This window comes from Arachis ipaensis, chromosome B10 (assembly GCF_000816755.2).
Source record: "Arachis ipaensis cultivar K30076 chromosome B10, Araip1.1, whole genome shotgun sequence".
Classification (NCBI taxonomy): domain Eukaryota; kingdom Viridiplantae; phylum Streptophyta; class Magnoliopsida; order Fabales; family Fabaceae; genus Arachis; species Arachis ipaensis.
Window position 1 is genome coordinate 17922060 of NC_029794.2, and position 24566 is coordinate 17946625.

The 24566-nt window shown below is 36.2% G+C and overlaps 1 protein-coding gene and 1 long non-coding RNA gene across 7 annotated transcripts in view; both read left to right on the top strand.

Moving 5' to 3' along the window:
• The window catches only part of LOC107622550 (ATP-dependent Clp protease proteolytic subunit-related protein 2, chloroplastic), a 55239-nt gene that overhangs the window by 15337 nt on the left and 15336 nt on the right, over positions 1–24566 (top strand). The window contains exon 1 of one of the 6 annotated variants that reach the window (XM_021115074.1): positions 5213–5405. The exons of 4 other annotated variants lie outside the window; for them this stretch is intronic. In XM_021115074.1, coding sequence (XP_020970733.1) covers positions 5365–5405 — 41 coding nt within the window. In that variant the 5' untranslated portion in view covers positions 5213–5364. Of the gene's footprint in view, positions 1–5212; positions 5406–24566 lie in introns of those variants that run through there. One more of the 6 variants, XM_021115076.1, reaches the window with a different exon arrangement.
• Positions 17848–18268, top strand: LOC110268572. Its single transcript, XR_002356805.1, has 2 exons — positions 17848–17890; positions 17976–18268. It is a non-coding gene; the product is annotated as an uncharacterized LOC110268572 (long non-coding RNA).

The following is a 24566-nucleotide window of genomic DNA, read 5'->3' on the forward strand; positions in this document are numbered from 1 at the left end:
TGGGTACAAATGGTAGTTTACTCTTTTTTTAATTATATTGTTATATTATGTTAGATGGTAACATGTTGATAATTGTAGGCTTGTCTTATAGCTCGTGTCAGATTAATAGAGCGGCATATAGGTGATTGTTAGATGTTAGAAATTTGGTTGTAATACATTGTGTTTAACAATCGATTAGTTGTATACTTGAAGAATATGGGATTGGTCTTAAAAAATTAATCCGAACGTGCTATTAGTTTGGGTTGAACTTTGATTGAACATTACCTAAATATATGCATGCATTTTGTGTGATTTTTTTTTTGTTGTCGAGCCATTGTATCATTAATATGACGAGGCAGTAGAAGATGCCATTACATGATCACATCATCCCTTATTTTTAACTTGCTAGGTTGTACCATCTTGCCAGGTTTCATGAGTAGTGGTTTAAGTTCGATGAGGTCCTTATAAGTGCATTTATAAAGTGGTGTCGTCTAAAAAAGCACATTCTTCATATGTCATTTGGGGAGTGTACGATCACGTTGTAGAATGTTGATTATCAGTTTGATCTTTCAATAGATGGTGAGGTTGTGAGTAACTGTCTTTAAGATTTTGAGCAATTTATACCCGAAGGGAAGTCTACATAGATTTGATTTAGGAGTTATTTGGTCATTTGGTGAGCTTCCGCTTGACAAGTATATTATGAAGTACACTATCACGGATACCTAGTTTCAAGGGAGATTTTGGATTCTCCAACTGATACCAATGAGAATACTGTGAAGATTTATGCTTTGGCACATTATGATGCATTTATCGACCCAACTGTTCATAAATAAGCTCGGGACTCGAGTTCACATTCGATGGTTGTCCTATGTTACCAATCTGGATAAGTTGAGAAAGTATAGTTGGTCCTTCGCCATGTTGGCATGGTTGTCCTGTAATACCGTTGCATATCTTCCGTCAATAACCTAAATGTGATCTAGCTAATAGGTCTTTTGATATTACTCCATTAATAGACTTTTTGGTGTTTTCTGACATTGAGATCTTACAGTACATTTGATTGGCCATTGGCTTCTAGGTAATGTTTTTGATAAGGAAAAGTATATGGGGTCAACTTCCCTATAAGGCAACTCAGCCAACTCCCCTGTAAATCTAATTTTGGAATTCAAAAAATAGGTTTTTGCACTCTCTCCATATCTGCGTCGTACAATTGCAAGCCATAAAATCACTCACTATAAGATCTCTCATCCTCTCTCAATCACTCTTCCTCCCATCCATGGAGTCGTTGACGTCTGTCACCGTTGACATTTGCCTCCCGCCCCATATCACGCCGTTGTCACCCATCGTGTTGTGTCCTTGCCATCACGTCGCACTCCTTTCGTCACCCATGGCGTTGCGCCCCTGCCCTCGCTAGCACTATCTACTAAAACCAGCAATTAATTACAATGGGAAAGCTAGGCTAAATCATGGTATCTAAACCTGTTTTAGGTACAGAATGCAATAAATTACGATGAATATAAAGATTTGCGTGCGCGAAAAGCTACTAACATAAAACATAGCAAACACACAGCGATTTACCATAAGCGCAGGGAGGTAAATTGTGGTATTTATGCAGTGTGGATAAATCATGGTGAAAGGCCATGATTTAATGTGGAGGCTGCTTAAATCATGGTGAAATCCCACGAATTAGTGTGAAGCGGGATGCTATATAAATCTGGTGTGAAGTCGTTTTAATAGAAGAGGTAGATGATTAAAACATTATCTAAAGTTACGATTTAGCATCCTCAAACACTGCCAAGAGATGTCACATCGGGATTCACTGCAACACGCAACAAAGAGTGATGGGATTATCTGGATCAACTATACCAGATAAATAGAATTGCCCATACGGTAGGTGTCATAAATCAAGGGGTTAGTAATTTTAATATTTTTAATTATTTTCTATAGTGGTTTGAGTATAATAGATATCTTTAGTGTGAATTTCTCATGTGTTACTATTTATTAATTTTTTTAATTATATTGTTATATCATGTTAGATGGTAACATGTTGATAATTGTAGACTTGTCTTATAGCTCATGTCAGATTCATAGAGCGGCATATAGGTGATTGTTCGATGTTAGAAATTTGGTTGTGATACATTGTGTTTAAGAATCGATTAGTTGTATATTTGAAGCATGTGAGATTGGTCTTAAAAAATTAATCCGAACGTGCTATTAGTTTGGGTTGAGCTTTGATTGAACATGATCTAAATATATCCATGCATTTTGTGTGATTTTTTTTCTGGCCGAACCATTGTATCATTAATATGATGAGGCAGTAGAAGATGCCATTACATGATCGTATCATCCCTTAATTTTAACTTGTTAGGTTGTACCATCTTGCCAAGTTTCATAAGTAAAGTTCGATGAGATCCTTATTAGTGCATTTATAAAGTGATGTCATCCAAAGAAGCACATTCTTCATATGTCATTTGGGGAGTGTACGATTATGTTGTAGAATGTTGATTATTAGTTTGATCTTTCAATAGATGGTGAGGTTGTGAGTAACTGTCTTTAAGATTTTGAGCAATTTATGCCCGAGGTGAAGTCTGCATAGATTTGATGTAGGAGTTATTTGGTCATTTGGTGAGCTTCCGTTTGACAAGTATATTATGAAGTACACTATCACTGATACCTAGTTTCAAGGGAGATTTTGGATTCTCCAACTGATACCAATGAGAATACTGTAAAGATTTATGCTTTGGCATACATTATTATGCATTTATCGACCCAACTGTTTATAAATAAGCTCGGGACTTGAGTTCACATTCGATGGTTGCCCTCTGTTACCAATCTGGATAAGTTGAGAAAGTATAGTTGGTCCTTTACCATGTTGGCATGGTTGTACTGTAATACCGTTGCATGTGTCGCGTCACTAACCTAAACGTTATTTAGCTAATAGGTCTTTTGATACTACTCCATTCATAGACTTTTTGGTGTTTTCCGACATTGAGACCTTACAGTACATTTGATTGGTCATTGGCTTTTAGGTAATACTTTTTATAAGGAAAAGTATACGGGGTCAACTCCCCTATAAGAAAACTCAGCCAACTCCCCTGTAAATCTAATTTTGAAATTAAAAAAATTAGGTTTTTGCACTCTCTACATATCTGTGTCGTACAATCGCAAGCCTTATATCACTCACTATACGATCTCTCATCCTCTTTCAATCACTCTTCCTCCCAACCATGGCGTCGTTGACGTCTGTCACCGTTGACGTTTGCTTCCCGCCCTCTATCGCGCCGCTGTCGCCCATCGTCTTGCGCCCCTGCCATCACGTCGCACTTCTTCCGTCACCCATGGCGTCGCTCCCCTGCCCTCGCTAGCACTCCTCCATTGCGCTACAGCGCGTCGCCATCCTTCCCATATAATTTGGATATTTTTTCGATATAATTTGGATATTTTTTTTGGTATATTGTGAATATTTTTTCGTCCCTTAGTAGGAAATGTATTGTGGTTTAGAATGCGGATGTTTCTTTTACAAAGAAAGAAACATCCAATTACAAAAAATATTCAATTACAAATAAAGAAACATTCACAACCCATGAGAATGAATTTAATGGGATTTGAATTTTTTTCGATGTAATTTGGAATTTTTTCTTGAAATTTGAATTTTTTCGATATAATTTGTATTTTTTGTATATTGTGGATGTTTTTTCATCCCTTAGTAGGAAATGTATTAGCGTTTAGATAAAAGAAACATCCAATTACAAAAAAACATCCAATTACAAAGAAAGAAATATCCACAACCCAAGAGAATGAGTTCAATGTGATTTGGATGCTTTTTTCATGTAATTTTATTTTTTTATATAATTTGGATTTTTTTTGTATGTTGTCAAATTTTTTTCGTCCCTTAGTAGAAAATGTATTGGGATTTGGAATGCAGATGTTTCTCTTACAAATAAAGAAATATCCAATTATAAAAAAAGAAACAACCACAACCGCTTAAGAATAAAATTCCAACTCACAAATCCTAACAAATAAAAAATGTCCAATATTTACAGAATAAAACATCCAATTACTAAAAAAAATGTTCACAATCCCTTATTTTTATTTTCTTCATGCGTCTTGGGATGTAGTCCAAATAGGAGTTGGCTAAAGTTAGTGGCACCTCTTGTTGGTAACCTAACGAAGTTATTTTGATAAAATTATATCGTTTAGTGCATTAATTTAGGTTTATTTATTTCGTTGATAATGGTAAAATGATTGCATTGTAGGTGGTGAGGATTTTCTCCATCCTATCATATGAGAGAGGTTAGGTTTGTGCAGACGAGGGTGAGGTTGGATATGTTATGATCAACCGATGTAAGTAGTATCTTTAGTGTTTAGTTATTACTATTGTATAGTTGTATTTTTATATCATATTTTAACATGCAATGTTATAACCGTTTTTGTGGGTGCCATATACTTTGGCAGCAATGTTTGAAAATCGAATCAGATTGACCAGTCGAACTAATTTAAGCGTGACTATTCATCAGTTTGGTTCGGACAGAGATCATAATCGACCAAATCAAAAACAAAAAGATTGGACCCAAGAAAACTACTGAACAATTGACCAAAAAACGTTTGGTTTAGTGGTTTGTGAGAAAAGGGCAGTTGATGTGCTTTATGCTGCTAAATAAAGTAAGTGTTTTTCCATTGTTTTATGGACTTATGGTTCATGGGCTCTTGGGCCGATGCATTATATCTTTCTTTATCTTTTAAATCATTTATAGAAATCCAACTAAAAAAGTTCTATGAACACGACAAACTATATTTGACCTACTCGTTATAACTCGTTGTTACTGACTTATATCTTGGAATTAGAATTGAACATTATAACTTGGTTACAATTATGTCTTTAATAGTTTATTAGTATCCATTTTTCATGTTAGTTTACTTATGCGTATTTGGATTTTATTTTTAGTTATAAATTTTGATGTTTGAAGTTATTTGGAACTTTTAATGGTAAATTATAGATAATTCATTATGTGAAATTATAAAATTTTGAATTTTATTAGCTTACAATTCATTGAATTTAAATATTTCAAATTATGTATTAAATTTTTAATAATTTTATTTTATATTTAATTAAATCGGTTGAACTCCGATTGAACCCCAATTGAACTATTAAACCATTGAACCAGTCACTCCACCGATTCATTGACCGGTTCAGTTCTCGCAACCTTGGGTAACATTGCTAATAAATAAATAAAAGAAGGAGGTTCTGATTCCAGGGAGGATCAAAAGGGCATTGTTGTTGAAGTTCATCTTCAGAGCTGAGCGAGTATTGTATCTGGTTGAAGTTTTCTTCAAGCTCAAATAGTGCGTTCCCCCTCCCCTATCTCTTCGTAACCTCAAAAAGCTAACATGGCGGTTGCACCCTATATCACCGCTGCTGCACCTCCTAGGTTTGCTTCTCCTTCCCATTGTGCGTTTCCCACAATTTCTCTAAATTACTAACTGACTCTGTATTTCTCTTTTTGATGTGGCAGTTGCGCTATAAAACTCTACTCATGGTTGAAACTTCAATCTCCAAGTATCCCTAATTCCCTTGCGTGTAAACCTAATGTCTCCGCTGAGTTCTACGGAAAAGTTCACAAGCAAAAAATGTTGCATTGATACAGAACACGAGATACGATACAAGATACGCAGAGTTCTCATCGTTAAAATAAATGTTCATAACAATTCAAGTATTGAACAATAAACTAACCTAGAAACAAGAAGGGTTTAATTTAATTTGGTGAAAAAGGAAGACTAACCTTTGAAGAATAGCAACACAATCTCCAAGAGGCCCAACCAAAGCAAAATGCAAAGATTAGCCAATTCTCCCTTTTGTTTCATCGTCAATTGCCAACACAATCAGAAGGGGCATATTCACAACAGAGCCATCTTCCATCCTCAAACAATTAAAATGCAAACTCTGAAGGTACTCACTCTCCCTCATGAACCCTCTCAATGGGCTAGCCCACCCTTCACTTATCACATGCACCCACTCCACATCATATCTGGTGAGATTCACCTTCGCCATCGACTCTACCTCTGCCATCTTCGAATCTCTTTGGCTCTCCGGCACTATCAGATCCACCAATGTGCCTGCATCAGGATCTATCAATGAGCTCTTTATCATATTCTTATTACTATTATTGCACTTTATTCTTTGCTTCACCTTGCACTTCTTGATAGTGATCAATGGGTTAACGTTGTAAATAGATTTGGCAAGATTGTGTTTGCTCTTGTGTCTGAGGTTGTTGAGTTGGGATGTTAGATGTAGTTTGATTGTTAGAGACATTATTATTCTATATGGGAAATTATATTATGTTTTCTCGAGAGATAAATTAACAAGTAACTAATGTTGTAGTGCAACACAAGAAAATACTATGTGTAGAGAGATTAACGAGAAACTAAAATGGTGTCTATGATCATGGCGAAAATGTTGTAATGGTAGAGAACCATGAAACACAAGTGGCTCTCTAGTGCTTTTATTTTGACTTTTTAGCGCTTGTAGAGAAAAAAAATGTTGGCCATCGATGCACCAAACATGCATGCAGCCATCAGCATATATATTTTTCATTTTTATAAAAATGTTATGTGGATTAATAAAATGGAAAGAGTACATAAAGAGTAAGCAAAGATAATAAAATTGTGAAAGAATAATGAAAGAAAAGAAAAGATGAAGAAATTTTATTGATTGTTGATTGATTGAAAATTGTAAACTATGAAGGTAAAACTAAGTATATATAAAGCATTGGCCTATGAAAGATAAAAACAAATAAAGATAAGATAAAGATAAAGATAAGATAAGATAAAGACTAAAATTATAATTGAATTTGTGTATTCTGTTGGGCTGAATTTGTGGGTCGTGAGACATCTTTATTGTTGTCATGGGCTAAGGTGGAAGAGTGGTTTAATACGCCCCCGCAAACTGGAGATGAAAGATGTCAAGAACACTAAGCTTATTCAAATTAAGATGGAAGGGTTGAGAAGACAAAGGCTTGGTGAAGATGTCAGCTAGTTACCTAGAAGAGGGAATTGGGAGAAGTTTCATCACTCTTTTTGTCGAACCAAGTGACAATCAACCTCTAAATGTTTGGTCTGTTCATGAAAAACCGGGTTAGCAGCAATATGAAGAGCACTCTGATTATCACAATATAAAACTGGCGAGCGGATAGGAGAGATGTGTAAAAATTGTAACACTTAGTATCCATTGAAGTTCACAAGTTGTGTTGGCAAGTGCATGATATTCTGCTTCCGTGGATGAGCGGGCAACAGTGGTTTGTTTCTTGGTTTTCCAAGAGACTAAAGAACTGCCTAAAAAGAAACAATAACCTGTTAAAGATCGTCGAGTGTCAAGACATCCGGCCCAATCAGAGTCACTAAACCCGAGAAGCTGAATTTCTGATTCCCTTGGGAAAAAAAGTCCTTTTCAGGGACTAGTTTTCAGATATCGTAACACATGCTTGGCAGCTTGAAGATGAGATTCAGTAAGAGATGCCATGAATTGACTTAATTGTTCAGTGGCATACATGATGTCCGGTCGAGTAATGGTGAGATAGATAAGACGGCCAACCAAACGACGATATACAAAAGGGTCAGATAGCAGGGGACTTTTGTCTTGATATAATCTTGTGGTACTATCCATTGGAACAGAGGCAGGTTTAGCACCTAATAAACCAGAATCCTCCAAAATATTAAGATAATATTTTCTCTAAGATAAGCAAATTCCCTTCACTGATTGAGCAACCTCAATACCCAAAAAATATTTTAATGGGCCAAAGTATTTAATTTGGAAGTGTTGGTGCGAAATAGACTTAATGTCAGCAAGTTTAGAAATGAAATTGCCAGTGAGAACAATGTCGTCAACATAGACTAAAAGGATAGAAATTTGATCACCAATGAATTTAACAAATAGACTATAATCAGATGAGGTCTGTTGATATCCATGAGATAGCAAAAGATGAGAAAGTTTGTCATACCACATACGACTAGATTGTCGTAAACCATATAGTGACTTTAGTAGCTTACAGCATTGATTCGGTTGAGGAGATGTAAATCCGGGTGGCAAAATCATATAAACATCCTCAGAAAGATCCCCATGTAAGAAAGCATTATTGACATCCAACTGATGTATGGGCTGATGCTTTATAGAGGCTAATGCCAAAACTAATCTGATGGTGGCAGGCTTGACAACAGGGGAGAAAGTTTCCAAAAAATCAACACCTTCAATTTGAGTGAACCCTTTAGCCACAAAGCGTGCTTTATATCGATCAATTGAACCATCAGGCTTGCGTTTGATGTGATAAACCCATTTATAGCCAACCGGCTTAACCCCTGCAGGGCAATCAACAAGACGTCAAGTTTTGTTCAGCTCAAGAGCATCCAACTCATCTTTCATAGCACTACGCCAATTAGAGTGTTGATTGGTGTCCTTAAAAGACTTTGACTCAACGTCAGAATGTATAGATAAAAGAAACTTTTTATGTGAAGATGAAAGAGAAGAAAAAGACATGACTGAAGATAAAGGATACTTGCACTTTGAGGGAGATTGATTTGTAGAGATGAGAGAGGAATTACACAAGTAATCAGAGAGATATGCTGGAGGTCGGTGAGGCCGGTCGGAATGACAAGGATGGAGTTGCTTAGGTGGTGAAGAAGGTGACGGAGGATGAGAAGGTGATGGTGGACTGATGTCTAGTGCAGAAGGAGAGAAGGGTGTGTGCCTTGAGAGAGATTCGGTGGTCATGGGTTCAACTTGGTTAGGAAATGACAGTGAGGAAGAAGGAGAGGTTGTTGGAGAAAATAAAGAATTAGATGGAGTTGGGTCAATGGGTATGGGTGAGGGTTCAACTGGAAGTCTAACTGAATCTTGTTTTTGAGAAGGCGTGTTTGGCAATGTTGGGTTGGGTGTATGGAATTGGACATTTTTGGTGACTAAGGGCAAGATAATTTCATAAAAAATCACGTTTCTAGAAATCTCAATTCTTTTATCTTCTAAAACATAAACAATATATTCTTTAAAACCATGTGGAAAGCCAATAAACACAGCCTTTTTGGCTCTTGGATCAAATTTTGATCTGTTTGCCATTAGAGTAGAAACTAAACATAAGCATCCAAAAACTTTAAGGTCATGATAATTTAGTGGATGATTGAATAAAATCTCAAATAGTGTTTTAAAATTAATTGCAAAAGATGGAACTCTGTTAAGTAAATAAACAGCATGTTTAACAGCATAAGACCAAAAAGATGGTGGTAAATTAGATTGAAACATAAGAGCACGAGCTATATTCAAAATATGTTGATGCTTGCGTTCTACCGTTCCATTTTGTTGAGGAGTTTTAACACAAATACGTTGATGAATAATGCCCTTTGAAGCATAAAAATCATGTAAAATAAATTTTGGTCCATTATTGGAACGAATAGTTTTGACTTTAGAGTTGAATTGTGTTTCAACTAAAGTAATAAAATTTTTTACATGATTTTGCACTTCTCCTTTTGATTTTAATAAAACAACCCATGTAAAGCGGCTAAAATCATCAACAATAGTAAAAAAATATTTATGATTATAAATAGAATTTTGTCGAAACGGACCCCAAATATCAAAATGTAATAAATCAAAACTTGCATTGGCTTTGTTAAAACTTTGAGAAAATGAAAGTTTCTTTTGCTTAGAAAGATGACAAATGTCACAAGCCTCATCATGATGCATAGAGATAAAAGGAAATTATTTATGTAAATGATTAAGTCTTTGTCCAGAAAGGTGTCCTAAATGAAAATGCCATATATTTGAAGGTATAATGGGTGGGAATTGGATGGAATTTATGGAATGTGTAGTGGATCGATTTTTACCGAAATTGGGTTCAAAGACATATAATCCATCTCTCATTCTGCTCAAATCAACCGTCCCCAAATTGTTGCTCTGTAGAGTGTAAGAAGAAGATGAAAAAGTGAGTTCACATATGAGTGCTGAAGTAATTTTTGAGATAGAGATAATATTAAAGTTGAAACGAGGTAGATAAAGAACATCATGAAGAACCAATGATGGTGAAAATTGAATAATGCCTTTATAAGAAGCAATAATTTGAGAACCATTTGGTAAATAAACAATAATAGAAGAAATTTGTGTGTAAGAAATAAACCAAGACAAATTTGATGCAATGTGATCTGTGGCACCAGAATCAATGATCCAAGTGTTCAATAATAAATCTCGATTTGAAAAATTAACAATAGAAAAAGTATTGAAAGAACAAAGATAATGAGTAGTTGAATTTGACAACAGCTCAAGTTGGTTTGAAGGACGAACTTCTTTATTGGAAGGAAGTGCCATGAAAGAAAAGTGATGGACTGACGAAAGGTCCAAAAGAGGCTCCGGATGAAGTTGCTGATGTGCCCTTTCTCCTTGATCTTGGACAGAGTAGGGAGGTTGATTATTCATAGTGGAAGGAGAGGTTAAAGGGGTTTTAAGATTTGAATTGGTTGATTTATCCATGGATGTCAGCAGAGCTCAAGAGGAGCTCTGATACCATAATAAAACGGAAAGAGTACATAAAGAGTATGCAAAGATAATAAAACTGTGAAAGAATAATGAAAGAAAAGAAAAGATGAAGAAATTTTATTGATTGTTGATTGATTGAAAATTGTAAACTATGAAGGTAAAACTAAGTATATATAGAGCATTAGCCTATGAAAGATAAAAGCAAATAAAGATAAGATAAAGATAAAGATAAGATAAGATAAAGACTAAAATTATAATTGAATTTGTGTATTCTGTTGGGCTGAATTTGTGGGTCGTGAAACGTCTTTATTGTTGTCATGGGCTAAGGTGGAAGAGTGGTTTAATATGGATACTAAAAAAATTAGCCGTGAATTAGTTATTATGTATTTTTATATAAATATATATTATTTAATTTATTTTTTATATGTATTCTATAAAAATAAATGATTTGTTGTCTAATTTTTTATATTAATAATTGTTCCGGGTTTATCTGAAACCGATGGATTGGGCTGTAAGGGAAGGTCCAAATTCAAATGGAAGGTGGTCTCCGACTTGTACTACATTCTGGGAGCCGTCATCCGAGTTGTGTATTTGAAGGAATGGGAGGTGGTACCTGCAAGACACTTCGATGCCTAAGTCAGCAAGGGGTTAAAGCAGGTTTAGAATATTAGAACTTTTTATACTTGAGTGTGTCAGGATATTTATAGGAGGTGAGCCAATAACCACCGCTGAGGTAGTTCTACTTCTGATATGGATAACCGTCCCTTTATCTTAGGGTTGTTCAGATATCTCTTCTAAAAGTGGGAGAGAGATTTACGGAGGCAGTTATTCATTAGATAAGTCTTAAGTGTCTGCTTACGTCAAATCCGACCTCTTTGAAGGAGGTCGGACGAGCGATAGAGGCCAATCTGTTGAATTGGACCTTTTAACTTAATTTGGGCCTGATTTTGTTATTTGGGATAGAGTATGAACAATAATTTTTTTAAATAGTTATAAAAGAAGGTTATAAAACTTTAGGGTTAGAAAAAATGGTGATAATGATTTTGATTATTGTTAATGTATTTGGTTGAGGGCTTTAAGAGAATGAAGATGATGATGGAGGATTAATTTAAGAATTTAGCATTCTTTATTAACGAAATCAACAAAATTCAATAATTGAGTATTTTGTCAAATATAACTTATTTTTTATGGTTATAAAAATAGCTTGATTATTTCATAGTTAATTTTATCGACATGCAATGAAGAAAGATATTATAAAAAAAGTTATAATAAACTATAATGTTATAATTAGGGATAAGTACTTTTTTCATCCCTAAGGTTTGAGGTCAAAATCAAAATCGTCCCCAATCTTTTTTTATTATTAAAATCATCCTCAACGTTACAAAACGTTATAAAATCGTCCTTTTTATTTTATTTTACCAAATTACCCTTATCAATTAATAAAAATAATATTAAAAAATAAAAATAAAACCCCACCCCGATGTCTCTTCACTGTCTTCCCTTCCCATCCCCTTCTTTCTACCATTTCTGCTCTCATGGACCCCTCACCGCCACCGCCATCTTATCTTCCGCCCCCTCCACCTGCACCCCCACTCCCTTTTCTCTTCCCTTTCTTCTCCCCCCATCCAAGCAGAAAATCTCACAACAAACTCAGATTATGCAATACAAACAGAAATTTCAGTTCACACAGAAGAAGAAGATGAAGAAGACGTAGAAGAAGAATCAGATTTCTGTTTCCTAGTCCAACCACAGCAGCAACAAGCAAAATCAACAGAAATGGTAGTTCAAGCAACAATTCAGCAATCCTTATTGTCAAGTTATAGCTACAAATATGCGGTGCCATAATTTTAGCAACAACAACAAAATTCATGCCAAACTTAAAAATCATGGATGCAGAAGAAGAAGAACTCGATGCAAACTCAGATTCAACAAACAATTTCACAACAAATTTGCAGAATGCATCAACAATTTCAGATCCAGATTTTTAATTCCACATCCAAACAAAACCGCATCAGAGATATCTGTAGAACCTATGCACAATTACTCAAGAGGGGGGGTGAATTGAGTATTGCAACAACAATGAATCTTTTTGCGAAAGTTAAAGACAATATACAAAAGTGTTATTGTACTAGTATTTTTCCAAGAGCTTAACTCAATTGCTAAGCATTTATAAGGAGCTTTTACTTTCCAATAGACACCAACTCAAATAAATTGATCAAGCTTTTCACCAATCGGACTTAAGCTATTCCTTAAGTACTTACGAAGCTACTTTTCGATCACAATTTATTTGCTCAAAGGTAAATGTGTGTTGAGAGATTTAGCAATTGGTTCTTAACAAGAAGTTACCTAAGTCCTAAGACACTATACTTGTCTTCAAATGTTGTGGACTTGAGTTTCTTGTTGTTGTTGTGTTGCTTTCAACTCTTCATTCCTCAACGTTGAATGTTGGTTGATCTTTCAACATGCTTGTTCATTCAAGTTGTTTGTTGGTTTGTCTTTCATGTCTTTTGTTGGTTTGTCATTCATCAAAACCTACGAATACAAACTTCGCATACAAGCAACATGATTTACAATATCTTCTTCCAGGAACAAGTTCAACCGATTTGAACACACAAGCAACCCGAATTTCAATTCTGCAATCAGATTTCCTGATTCAGGGACCAGCTTACCTGTATGCCGGAACGCAACCTTTGGATGCCGGTGGTCGTCCGTGGCAGGGAACAAATCCGGTCGAGGACGAAGCAGCAGCGACCTCCGTGAAGGGGGAGTAGATGCTCGCGACGCCCTGGGTTGACGGAGTGGCAGCAGCGACCGGCACCGGAGAACATAGAAGACACAGCAGCAGCTGCAACAACAGTAGAATTAGCTGCCAATTCCAAAACCTCCTTTTCCTTAATCTTCTGCCCTAATTCCTTACTCCAGCGATGGCGACGGGACCTCACTCCTGGTGGGGTCTTCCCTTGGAATCGAGACGGAGGACAAAGCGGTGAGGGCTTACAGGGGCAAGTGGCGGCTTCGGGAAGAGGTAGGGAGAACTCGAATAGCGAACAACGGAGGGTCGGGAGCTGGACGGCAGTGGCGGTGCCTCCATGCAAGCTTGCGACGGCCGGTGGCTGCGGGTTGGACGCAGGGGCGGCGGCGGGTGCACCTCTGAGGCAGCGAAACAACAGCGCGTCTCTCTTCTTCGATGAGGATGAGGAAGAGATGCTGAAGCCTAACAATGTGTTGGGCTTCTATTGTGAGCTAATCCAAATTTTAACTTCTGAAGCCCAAAATCAGAAGGTGATGGATGGTACAATGACTTTAAGCTCAATTCTAAGGATTTCAGTCCAATCCCCCCTTCCCTCTTCCCCCTTCTTTTTTCCTGCCCCCACCCTCTGCGTGATTCCCCCTTCCCCTTCCCCTTTGTTTTCTTTCTTTTCTTTCTTTTTTATTTTATTTTATAATTATTTAATTATTTTTATTATTTAATAAGGATAATTTGGTAAAATAAAATAAAAAAGGATGATTTTATAACGTTTTGTAACGTTGAGGATGATTTTAATAAAAAAAAAGGTCGGAGACGATTTTGTTTTTGACCTCAAACCTTAGGGACGAAAAAAGTACTTATCCCTTATAATTACTATTAAGGTGAATTGTACCCAACCTCGTCTAAAATAACATATAAGTTACCATTTATGATGTGTCACATTTTAATTGGTCATTATCTTAACTATAAATGGATTATTTTGTAATTTATTATTTGAAATGGGTAATGATATAATTTCTTAAAAGGGCTGGGCTACACATACAAGCTTACAAGCTTACAAGTTGGCCCAGCCCAAACACAAGTCACGCGCATCAACACAGATTACATGGAGCGTCACTTCACGCGCTCAACACAAACGGTTACGTATGGGAAACTCTTCCACTTCTTCCACTTCTCAAAACGCTTCGAAAACAAGGAAACCCTTCCATTTTCGAGCGAAAATCAAAGTTCAAAATATACAAATCGTTGTTCGAAACCTCCATCAAAACACCATCAAACTCTCCGTGAAGAATCTGAAGAGAAAACAAAGCAACAATACTCAACGTAAGTTCCTTAAGATTCCTGTATATTTTACTTTTCTTCTACGTCGTTCTTCTAGGGTTTACTATTATTCTTGCTTCTTTGTTACACTGTTCTAAGTTCTACGTCGTTCTTCTAAGTTCTACGTCGTTCTACGTTCTTGTTCTAAGTTCTCCTGCTATTGTTGTTGATTTTTGGGGGTTTATTCCGTAGATTGGGGGGTGTATACTGCTTGAACTTGTAATGTGGCTTGATATTGAAGCATGTTTGACTGATACCTGACTGATATATATGGATGTATCTGAATAATATCTATATGGGTGTATCTTACTGATATCTTTGGGTGTATTTTTTGTTTCAGAGAAAATGGCAGCAAGAAACCAAACAAAAGACCTTAAGTGTGCCACACATCTCCTGAGTGATAAGTTCAGAAACATGACTGAGGAGAAGAAGGCAATTGTAAGGGATCTCGGATTCGGTGGGTTGATGCACATCCCACCACTAAGGGTGGATCACCAACTCTTAAGGGAACTGGCAAACAACTTCAAACTTGGGGAGAACAGACTAAAGACAGGATATGGTTCTTTCCAAATAACACCAAAAACAATAGGTGATGCGCTTGGCATCAATGCAACAGGTAACTAGCTCAAAATTATAGGTGTATATTAAGTTGATGCTTGGGTGTATTTAAGGTTGATGCTTGAGTGTATTTGAATTACTCCTTTCTTTTGGCTTCATTATAAAGATTTCGTGTATTAACTGAAGTGTCTCTTATTAACTTATAGGAGCGAAGAATCATCACCTGCAGAGAAGGAGAAGAAAAAGAAAAAAACAAAAACAACACCAAAAAAGTAAGCACTTCTTTGCATAATATTCTGTGATAAAATTAATTTTTTATTTCTGATTGGTACTTTTTTTTTTCCACCCAGAACACAACCAAAAAAGAAAAAAGTTGTTGTGGAGGATTCACTTCCTAAAGAAGATCAATACTTTGACGGGTACAGTACCTCGTAAGCTATATTACCGTCTATCATCGTAATTATTTTTGTTAACATCTTCTTTTATGAATGTAGTGAGACATATGAAATATCAAGTGACGAACTAGATGAATGGCTAAGGGAAAATGTTGATAAATCTGCTGCAGAGGGGTATGTCTTGCTAGGCTGTGTATTTCAGATTTTGGTGTGTTTTGTTTACTAATAATTGTTTCTTGTTTCGCAGGAACCGAGCTGACCTGCGATCGACAGAAGGTCGCTATGTGTCGTCTGAAACGTAAGAAGCTTTATTATTTAATAAAATCTTGTTATCATGATTTGGGTGTATTTTGTGGAACCATTTGGGTGTATTTTGTGGATCAAGTTGGGTGTATGTTGTTTAATAAGTTGGGATATTAAGTTTGTTGTGTTGGGTGTATATTGTCCATTCGGTTGGTTGTATCTTGTGCATTCATTTGGGTGTATTTTATACCTGTATCTTATTTTGTCTGAATAACATGAGATCTGTTTTAGAATACCGGCTGTGAACTTGGGAAGTGATGGTCCTTCCTCTCAAGGGCGCACAGAACAGAGTAGTGTAAACCAGCAGTTACAGAGCATGTAATTTCTCTTTCAAATAACCGTTACTTTTGTTCTTCTATTACCCTTCTACTTCTAATTCTGTATATATTTTTTTAAGAAAAAAAAGCCCTTTATTATTTTATTCAAGAAAAAAAAGGCAGAAAAAAAAAGCAAAAACTGCAAGTATGTAAGTTCTCAAAAAAACAAAGCATGTCTTCTTTTTGAATTGTTCGGGTGTATTTCTTGAATTTCTTTGGGTGTATTTTAGGTTGAGTCTGGCTGATTCGAATATGATGGTTGTGAGGGAACAGACACCGTCGGATGCGCTTGCAGTGTGAGTTTTCCAAGAATATTTCAACCTTATGAGCTTATTATTTTCAAAGGCATTGTTAACCTTTCATTTTTCTTCTTGTTTAGAGTCCCGATTCAGGTTTTTGTGCCGGCATCCCAAACAACCACTGAGACAGATTTTGAACCAACCCCTATGCTACAGATTGAAGGGACTACAGAAACGTAAGAAATAGTATTGAGTGTATATTTGTTTAGAGTTTGGGTGTATATTTGCTAACAGTTTAGGTGTATATTGTTCCTGATTAGTTTTTTTTACGCCGTGATTAATTTTTTGAAACTGTGCAGCACTCCTAAAACCCCCAAACAACTTCAAGAGACCACACCCACGCTTCCCCCAGCTCCAACTAAAATGTAAGTTCATCAGACTAAAATCAATCTTTGCTTATCATCCGTATATTCTTATTCTTATTCTTATTCTTATACATGATGACGCAGTCATCCAGACGCAGAAGACGCTGCTGCCCTGTTGATGATGGCACGGACAACATCCTATGTTCCTAAAACAGATCCAGGGGTGCCATCATTCAGCCTTGGATTGACTGCGCCCCCCCCCCCCCCCGATATTGTGGTAAGTGTTACTTCTACGAACTTTGGGTGTATTTTCTGTATTGATTTGGGTGTATCTTTTACGTTCAATTGGGTGTAAGTTTAGTATTTCATTTCTTGTTTTGCAATTATTGCAGAGCATGGCACTTTCGGATCACCCAAACGGGGAATTCATATCACCGAAAACGAAAAAGGAATTCAGGGTGGAAGCCTACCCGAGTTTCATTCCCTTCATAGATAGAAAAAAATTAACTTCGCATCCATATGTAAGTTTTCGTTTGCTAAATTTGTTAGTACGCTTATTTAGTTATATGCCAAATAAAATAACACACTGTTGAAATGTGGCAATCCTTCAGATTTTTGCTCCTGTTTGCCACTTGGGGCATTGGTGGTTATGGCTGATAAATACAACAAAGTGGAAATGTCATATACTTGACCCGCTACACAAAAAAGCTCCAAGCGATGAGAGAAAGAAGGTTAATAAATTCACTGTAAGTTGCCTCTGTCTTCTTTACTTTAATATTTAGGTCTATTTCGTTAGTTGTGTTGGGTGTATATTGTCCATTCAGTTGGGTGTATCTTGTGCATTTATTCGGGTGTATTACTGATTTGTTTTGCTATTTAAGGGATATGTATTTTCAAGATTGATAACATATGCCGGCGGGGAACCTCTGCAGAAAGGGGAGAACGAGAAGAAAATTAAAGCATCATATATTAAAATATCAGGCCAAAAAACAAGGTATAAATTTGTGAGTCTGAACATTAAACTTTCGTAAATGAGACTTGTAATTTATTTTCTTCGTTTTCAGCTATGACTGCGCTATTTACGTTATGAAGTGGATGGAGTTAATTGAGCCGGAAAACATCAAAAAGGGGAAGTATGAATGGGATAATTGGCCACAGGTAACTGTCTTTAGAACTATATAACTTTGTATTACTTTACTGAATTAATATTGCTGTTTAAATAGAATATACTTTTTAATTGTAGGAGGAGGTGGACCACTATAGAGTGGAGTATGCTTCCCGGATACTATTCAGTGAGATGAATAAAGAAAGAGATCGGGCAATTAGAGAGAGTAGTGCTATAAGGCTGTCGAAGCCATCCTCTGTATTATTGAGTCCGTTTTGTCAGATTAATTCTGCTGATATAGAAACTGCGTAATCCAACTGCTGGGTAGTTTGTAAATTGAACAAATGATGTAAATATTTGCCATTTATCAACAACTTCTATTCCATGTATATTTTTTCCCATAGTTAAACTATCTGTGCTGGTAAACTGTCTGTGATGTATTCAAAAGTTGTATTACAACGCTCCTTTGTGTGCTTCTCATCCCTGCCCAGAAGTGGTGATCCAGATAGATAGGAACCCATATGTGACGGTCTTCGTACAGATCTGCATAATACACCCAAACACAGACTGTAAATACACCTGAGAGAACATGCAATATACACCTCTGCTGCAGATTTTAAAAAGACATTACCTGAAAGCCACTTGTTGTCTGCAAGACCAAAATTCAGCAGAAAATCATTCCAATTCCTATCGAATGAGTCTTTGCTATGAGAGTTCCAAACAACTTGGCTCATTTCTTGTTCGATATCGGCATGTCCCTTGTACCCGTTTAATTTTCTTGGAATCTTCTTCATGATGTGCCAAATACACCAACGGTGAATTGTTGTTGGCATACAGGCCTCTAAAGCCCTTTTCATTGATGCGCACTGATCGGTGAGAAACCCTTTCGGAGCGTTTCCTCCCATGCAACGAATCCAGCATTGAAATAACCATTTGAATGATTCAATTTCTTCGTTCTTCATCAAAGAGCATCCGAGAAGTATTGACTGACCGTGGTGATTCACCCCGACAAAAGAACCACAGACCAAATTATACCTGAAACAAATTACCATGGTCCAGAATGCAAAATCATTAGTTACACCTTAACAAATGCTTCGCATACACCCAATGAAACAGCCAATATACACCTCTGATGCGGATTCGTAAAAATAAATTAATTTAGCATCATAAACAGGGGCAGTTTGTTACCTGTTTGTATTGTAGGTGGTGTCGAATGAAATGACGTCTCCGAAATACTCAAAGGCGGCTCTATTTCTTGCATCGGCCCAAAAAGCCAGCTTAATCGATTGATCCTCTTCGAGTTGGAGCTCAAAAAAGAAATTTGGATTCTTCTCTTTCATTCTTAACAAATATTTTCCAAATTCCTTTGCATCTTCTTGTTCGGAAACATTTCGCACTTCCCTCGTAATGTAATTCTTCACGTCCTTTTCGATAAAATTTAACTCACGATGACCCCCGGTAGCCGCAACAAATGATTGGTATGTTTTGCTTGGTCTGATACCGGCCTCCTCGTTATTCTCTATTGTACGACGAATGGACATGCTTAGTTCCCTGTGCTGTTTGAGCATCTCTGCTTTGCTTGGACAGCAGGGGTGTGAATGATCGAGCACAACCTTTGAATAATCCAAGCACCGACATCCTTCAATGTGTGTATATAAATTCTTGCAGGACAGTTTAAACCGGCTGTCGGATTGGTCTTCTAGGTCAGAGATATTTTAGATTTCCATTTTCCTTCTCTGCTACATGTAATCAGTTGATTCTTAATCTCGTTTCCCTTCCTATTTGTGCACCGAACTCTTGTAGAGAAACCTGCAGCCTTGGCGTAGTTCCTGTAAAATTTTCCAGCATCTTCAAGGGTGGTAAAGGTCATTCCAACCTTCGGAACAAGCTCGTCATCAACAACCGAGAGAGGCTGCACAATACACCGTGTTAGAAACTGTGAATACACCCATAGATATGATTCAAATACACCCAATCATGCCTAATATGATACAGCCGAACCGCAACAACTCAACTACACAATGACCTTTAAAGCCATAAACTGTAAATACACAGGCTGCAGAATACACCATGTCAAAAACTAAAAACACACCCAATCATGTCTGATATAATACACCTGAACAACAACAACTCAATTAAAATAACAAAACCAGTAGTGTAGATACACCTACACTTCTAGCAAAAATACACCCAAAAAAAGACCTGATCTACACTCGAGCGTCTGCTATAAATTCCAGGTAATTAATCACAACTAATACATTGAATCGACAAATTCATGTTAATGTGTTAGTTTCACAGTCAATGTTCAGCAATTTTTCAACTACACAATGCTATACAAATTACTGAAAGAAAATTCATTATGTAAATCAAACCTCAAGAACTTCGTTAGATTCAAATTCATAATCCACTTTGCCTGGATTCAGCTGAGAATCTGAGGTGGAATGATCCATTATCTTCAAAACAAGTTCAAACTTTGATTTCAGAAAACAACAAATCAAAATAGAAAACGAAGCTCGAGTTGCAGAGAGAGAAAAAAGTAACGTAAACGAAGAACATACCAGTGAGAAAGGGAGAGGAAAAGAACGATGGAGAAGAACGAGGGAAGACGCGCGAGAAAAAGAACAACCAAATCTCAAAATAACGAAAACGAAGAAGGAAACAAATATTTTAAATTTGGTAGTTAGATATACGCGGGATCTTATATAGCGCGTGTAATCAACGTATGTGGAGCAGCGCGTATTTTCGTTTTATTGTTTAATGAGCTTGTAAAGCATACAAGCCCTAATGGCTTATATGCAGAGCTTTTCCGTTCTTAAAATATCAAAATTGAAGTACCGTTAATTGAAGTACCTTTCTACTTCTCTATTCTTTCTTCATCACGTAGTTTCGGTCCTTCCAAGCATCGCCATCGACGTCGTGACAAGAGTCGTCATCTACTGCCTTCTCACGCAATTTCTCTTTTTTCAGTGCATCATCCCTTAACGACGTCGTTGAATTTCTGTCGTCCGTAACTTTGCCGTCCTTCCCAATATATAGCCAGCGCCGATGTCATCGCTATCTCCTGTCCTCTCACTAATCCAATTATGGTTAAGATAATGACCAATTAAAATGTGACACAATATAAAAAATAACTTGTATGTTATTTTAGAGAAGATTAGGTAAAATTCACCTACTATTAAATATAGTAGATATTTTTTAAAATGTTAGCCCGTGATTATTTTTTGTTCCGTTTATTTTGGTAATTTTTCATATTAAAAATTGGTGTTACTCGTTCTTTTTTTTTTTTTTACCTATTTTGCTTATATATTAATTTTATCACTCTCTACGTAAATTATTTAGTTTGTTTTTGTTCCAACTCTATCTTATCCCTAATAAATGGTATCAAAGTCACTTTTTTTTGGAGTAAAAGTTCAATTCTTCATATACTTTGCGTAGTTGCAGGTTTGTCTGATTTTCTATATTAGAAAAAAATTTATCTTAATATAAAATGTTGATCCAAAAATTTAAATTTAAAATGGTAAAATTTAACGGTTTAATGACTTTCAATTATAAAAATTAAAGGTACAAACGTTGTTAGATCAGTAAGACATAACTAGGACAGTGAATAGAATAATAGAATTGCTGAAGAAATTGTTTGAAGATTAAAAGATAGAGACAATGTGGCAAAAGCAAGAAGTACAGTTCAATTATGCTTGGCAAACAACATATTAAGAGAAGTAATTAATGAAAAAACTGCTGATTTATTGTGAAAAACCTGGATAAAAAAAATGTTTATCAAGGCTTTGTCTAACAAGATATACCAAAAGAAAAGATTGTATACATTTAAATATTCACTGGAGGGTATAATCAAATTCTAGTATATATATGTTACAACCCTCAGAATTTTACTATATATTCACTACAATATTACATCACTACATTAGAAGAGAAAATAATAATAATATTTATTAAGTGACTTTAACTATAATGGATTTGTAATTTCTTTGTTTCATTTCATTATCATTCACGAGCAGAAGAAACGTAAAGACAACGTAAAAACCTTGTTTTATTTTATTCATTGCTAGAAGAAATGTAAAGACCATGTAGGTTTAGAAGCAAAAATCACTTTAGTGCAACTGAAGCACAATCAGAAACGTCAAAATTAAATAATAAATACCTAAAAATCACCAATTGGAAATATAATTGGGATAGGCTAAAGAAATTCACAAGAAGTAAGTCAGAGTTATCATTTCAAAATTCAAATAATATGTCTATATTGTAAAGAGTTAAAGAATTTAAATAATAGACAGACTCAATGAAATTGTTGTTAATTAATTAATTTTTGAGAATATAAAAAATCACACTAGCTATTATGAGGTATAATAATAAATTAATTTATTATTTTTTTTTGTTTTTATGTACAGTTTTAATTATACTGTACTAACTAAGTTTATATACATAACATTTATAAGTTCATACAAATGTATAACATTCATAATTATATATAACTAATATCTAAAAATTAAATTAATGTTTATTAGTTGTTGGGAAAATCTCAACAAAAGGTTCAAACAAGAACCTGTCTAACAGCGGAAGCACCAAAAATATTTTTTTCACAACCTGTGCGATTAAATGGGCAAAGCCAAAGATACTCCAAGCAGCAAATATGATGACAAAAATTAAATAATCAGACACCAGAATTTTTAACGTGGGAAAACCCCCAAAAGAGGGACAAAAAACCCACGGGACCTAGTCCAGAAAATCTTCCACTATCAAAATAATGGGTACACAAACAGTCTTCCTAGTGACACTAGGGCATCTCAACAATCAACAAAATACATCATCAAAACTGATGGAATCAACATAAACCCTCTACAAAGTGGGCATCTCAAATCAGGCAAAAGAGAAGGCAATACAACAAGCAAGTTATATCCTAATGTTCATCTCTACACCAGGAATAACATACTAAAATTTCATAAGAAATGGAACAAGTTTACCAAGTCAATGTGATCAAAGTTGGCTTGCCCTTTTCTCCCAAATTTCTCTTCTCCTACACCGCTGCTACGTCTTGCTTTCTTTCAAATTGAAAGAAGCCTTCTGTCTCTCACTTCCTCGTGGCTATTAGCCACTTTCCTTTTATTTTTATTTGTTTCCCCCTTTTTTTTTTAAACTCGTGGGCCCCACTTGGTTGGGGACCCACCAACAAATCTCCCCCTCACCAACTCAAGTGGGGATAGGCTGCTCCACCAAGCCCGCCTTCTCTTTGCAGGAATCAAACTTCACTGCAGGTAAACTTTTAGTCATCATATCTGAACCATTATCATCAGTATGGATCTTCTCAAGTGCATATGACTTCATCTCAAGCGCTTGACGTATCCAATGATACCTCACCTCTATGTGCTTCGATCTAGAATGAAACGTCGGATTCTTGCTGAGATGGATAGCACTCTGACTGTCACAAAACAACACAAACTTCTCTTGATTGATGCCTAACTCTTGTAGAAATTTCTTCATCCACAAGAGTTCCTTAGAAGCTTCAACAACAGCAATGTATTCTGCCTCTGTAGTAGACAAAGCAACACATTTCTGAAGTCGAGATTGCCATGACACAGCTCCCCCTGCAAACGTCATCATATAACCAGAAGTAGACTTCCTTGAATCAAGATCCCCAGCCATATCCGCATCTGTGTAACCATCCAACACAGGTTGGCCACTCCCAAAGCATAAACAAACTCTAGAAGTACCATTAAGGTATCTGAGAATCCACTTCACTGCTTGCCAGTGTTCCTTGCCAGGATTAGAGAGAAATCGACTAACAACTCCAACGGCAAGAGCAATATCCGGCCTGGTGCAAACCATAGCATACATCAAACTGCCAACTGCAGATGCATATGGAATCTTCTTCATTTCCGCTTTCTCTTTCTCACTTGTAGGACATTGCTGCGAACTCAGCTTGAAATGACTAGCAAGTGGAGTACTAACAGGTTTGGAATTACTCATGCTAAACCTCTCTAAAACCTTCTCAATGTACTTCTGCTGCGACAACCACAGTTTCCCATTCTTCCTGTCACGAGTGATACTCATGCCAAGAATTTTCTTTGCAGGACCCAAATTCTTCATAGCAAAGGATCTGTTCAAGTCTTTCTTAAGACTTTCAATCTTCTTAGTGTCATGACCAACAATCAACATGTCATCAACATAAAGCAAGAGAATTATAAAATCACCATCAGAGAATTTCTTAACATAGACACAATGATCAGAAGAAGTCTTACTATACCCATGACCTTCCATGAAGGAATCAAACTTCGTGTACCACTGCCTTGGCGCTTGCTTCAACCCATATAAGTTCTTCTTCAACTTGCATACAAGATGCTCCTTTCCTTTAACCTCGAAACCCTCTGGTTGCTCCATATAGATTTCTTTATCTATGTCACCGTGAAGGAATGCAGTCTTTACATCAAGCTGCTCAACCTCTAAATTCAAGCTAGCCGCCAATCCAAGCACAACTCGAATAGAGGACATCTTCACAACTGGAGAGAAAATCTCCTCAAAATCAATACCTTTCTTTTGCTCAAAGCCTTTCACAACCAATCGAGCTTTGTACCTTGGTTGTGAGACATTTTCATCCGCTTTCAACTTGAACACCCATTTATTCTTAAATGCTCTCTTACCCTTCGGTAACTTCACCAATTCAAAAGTATGATTCTCATGCAAGGATTTCATTTCTTCTTGCATGGCCTTCAACCAATC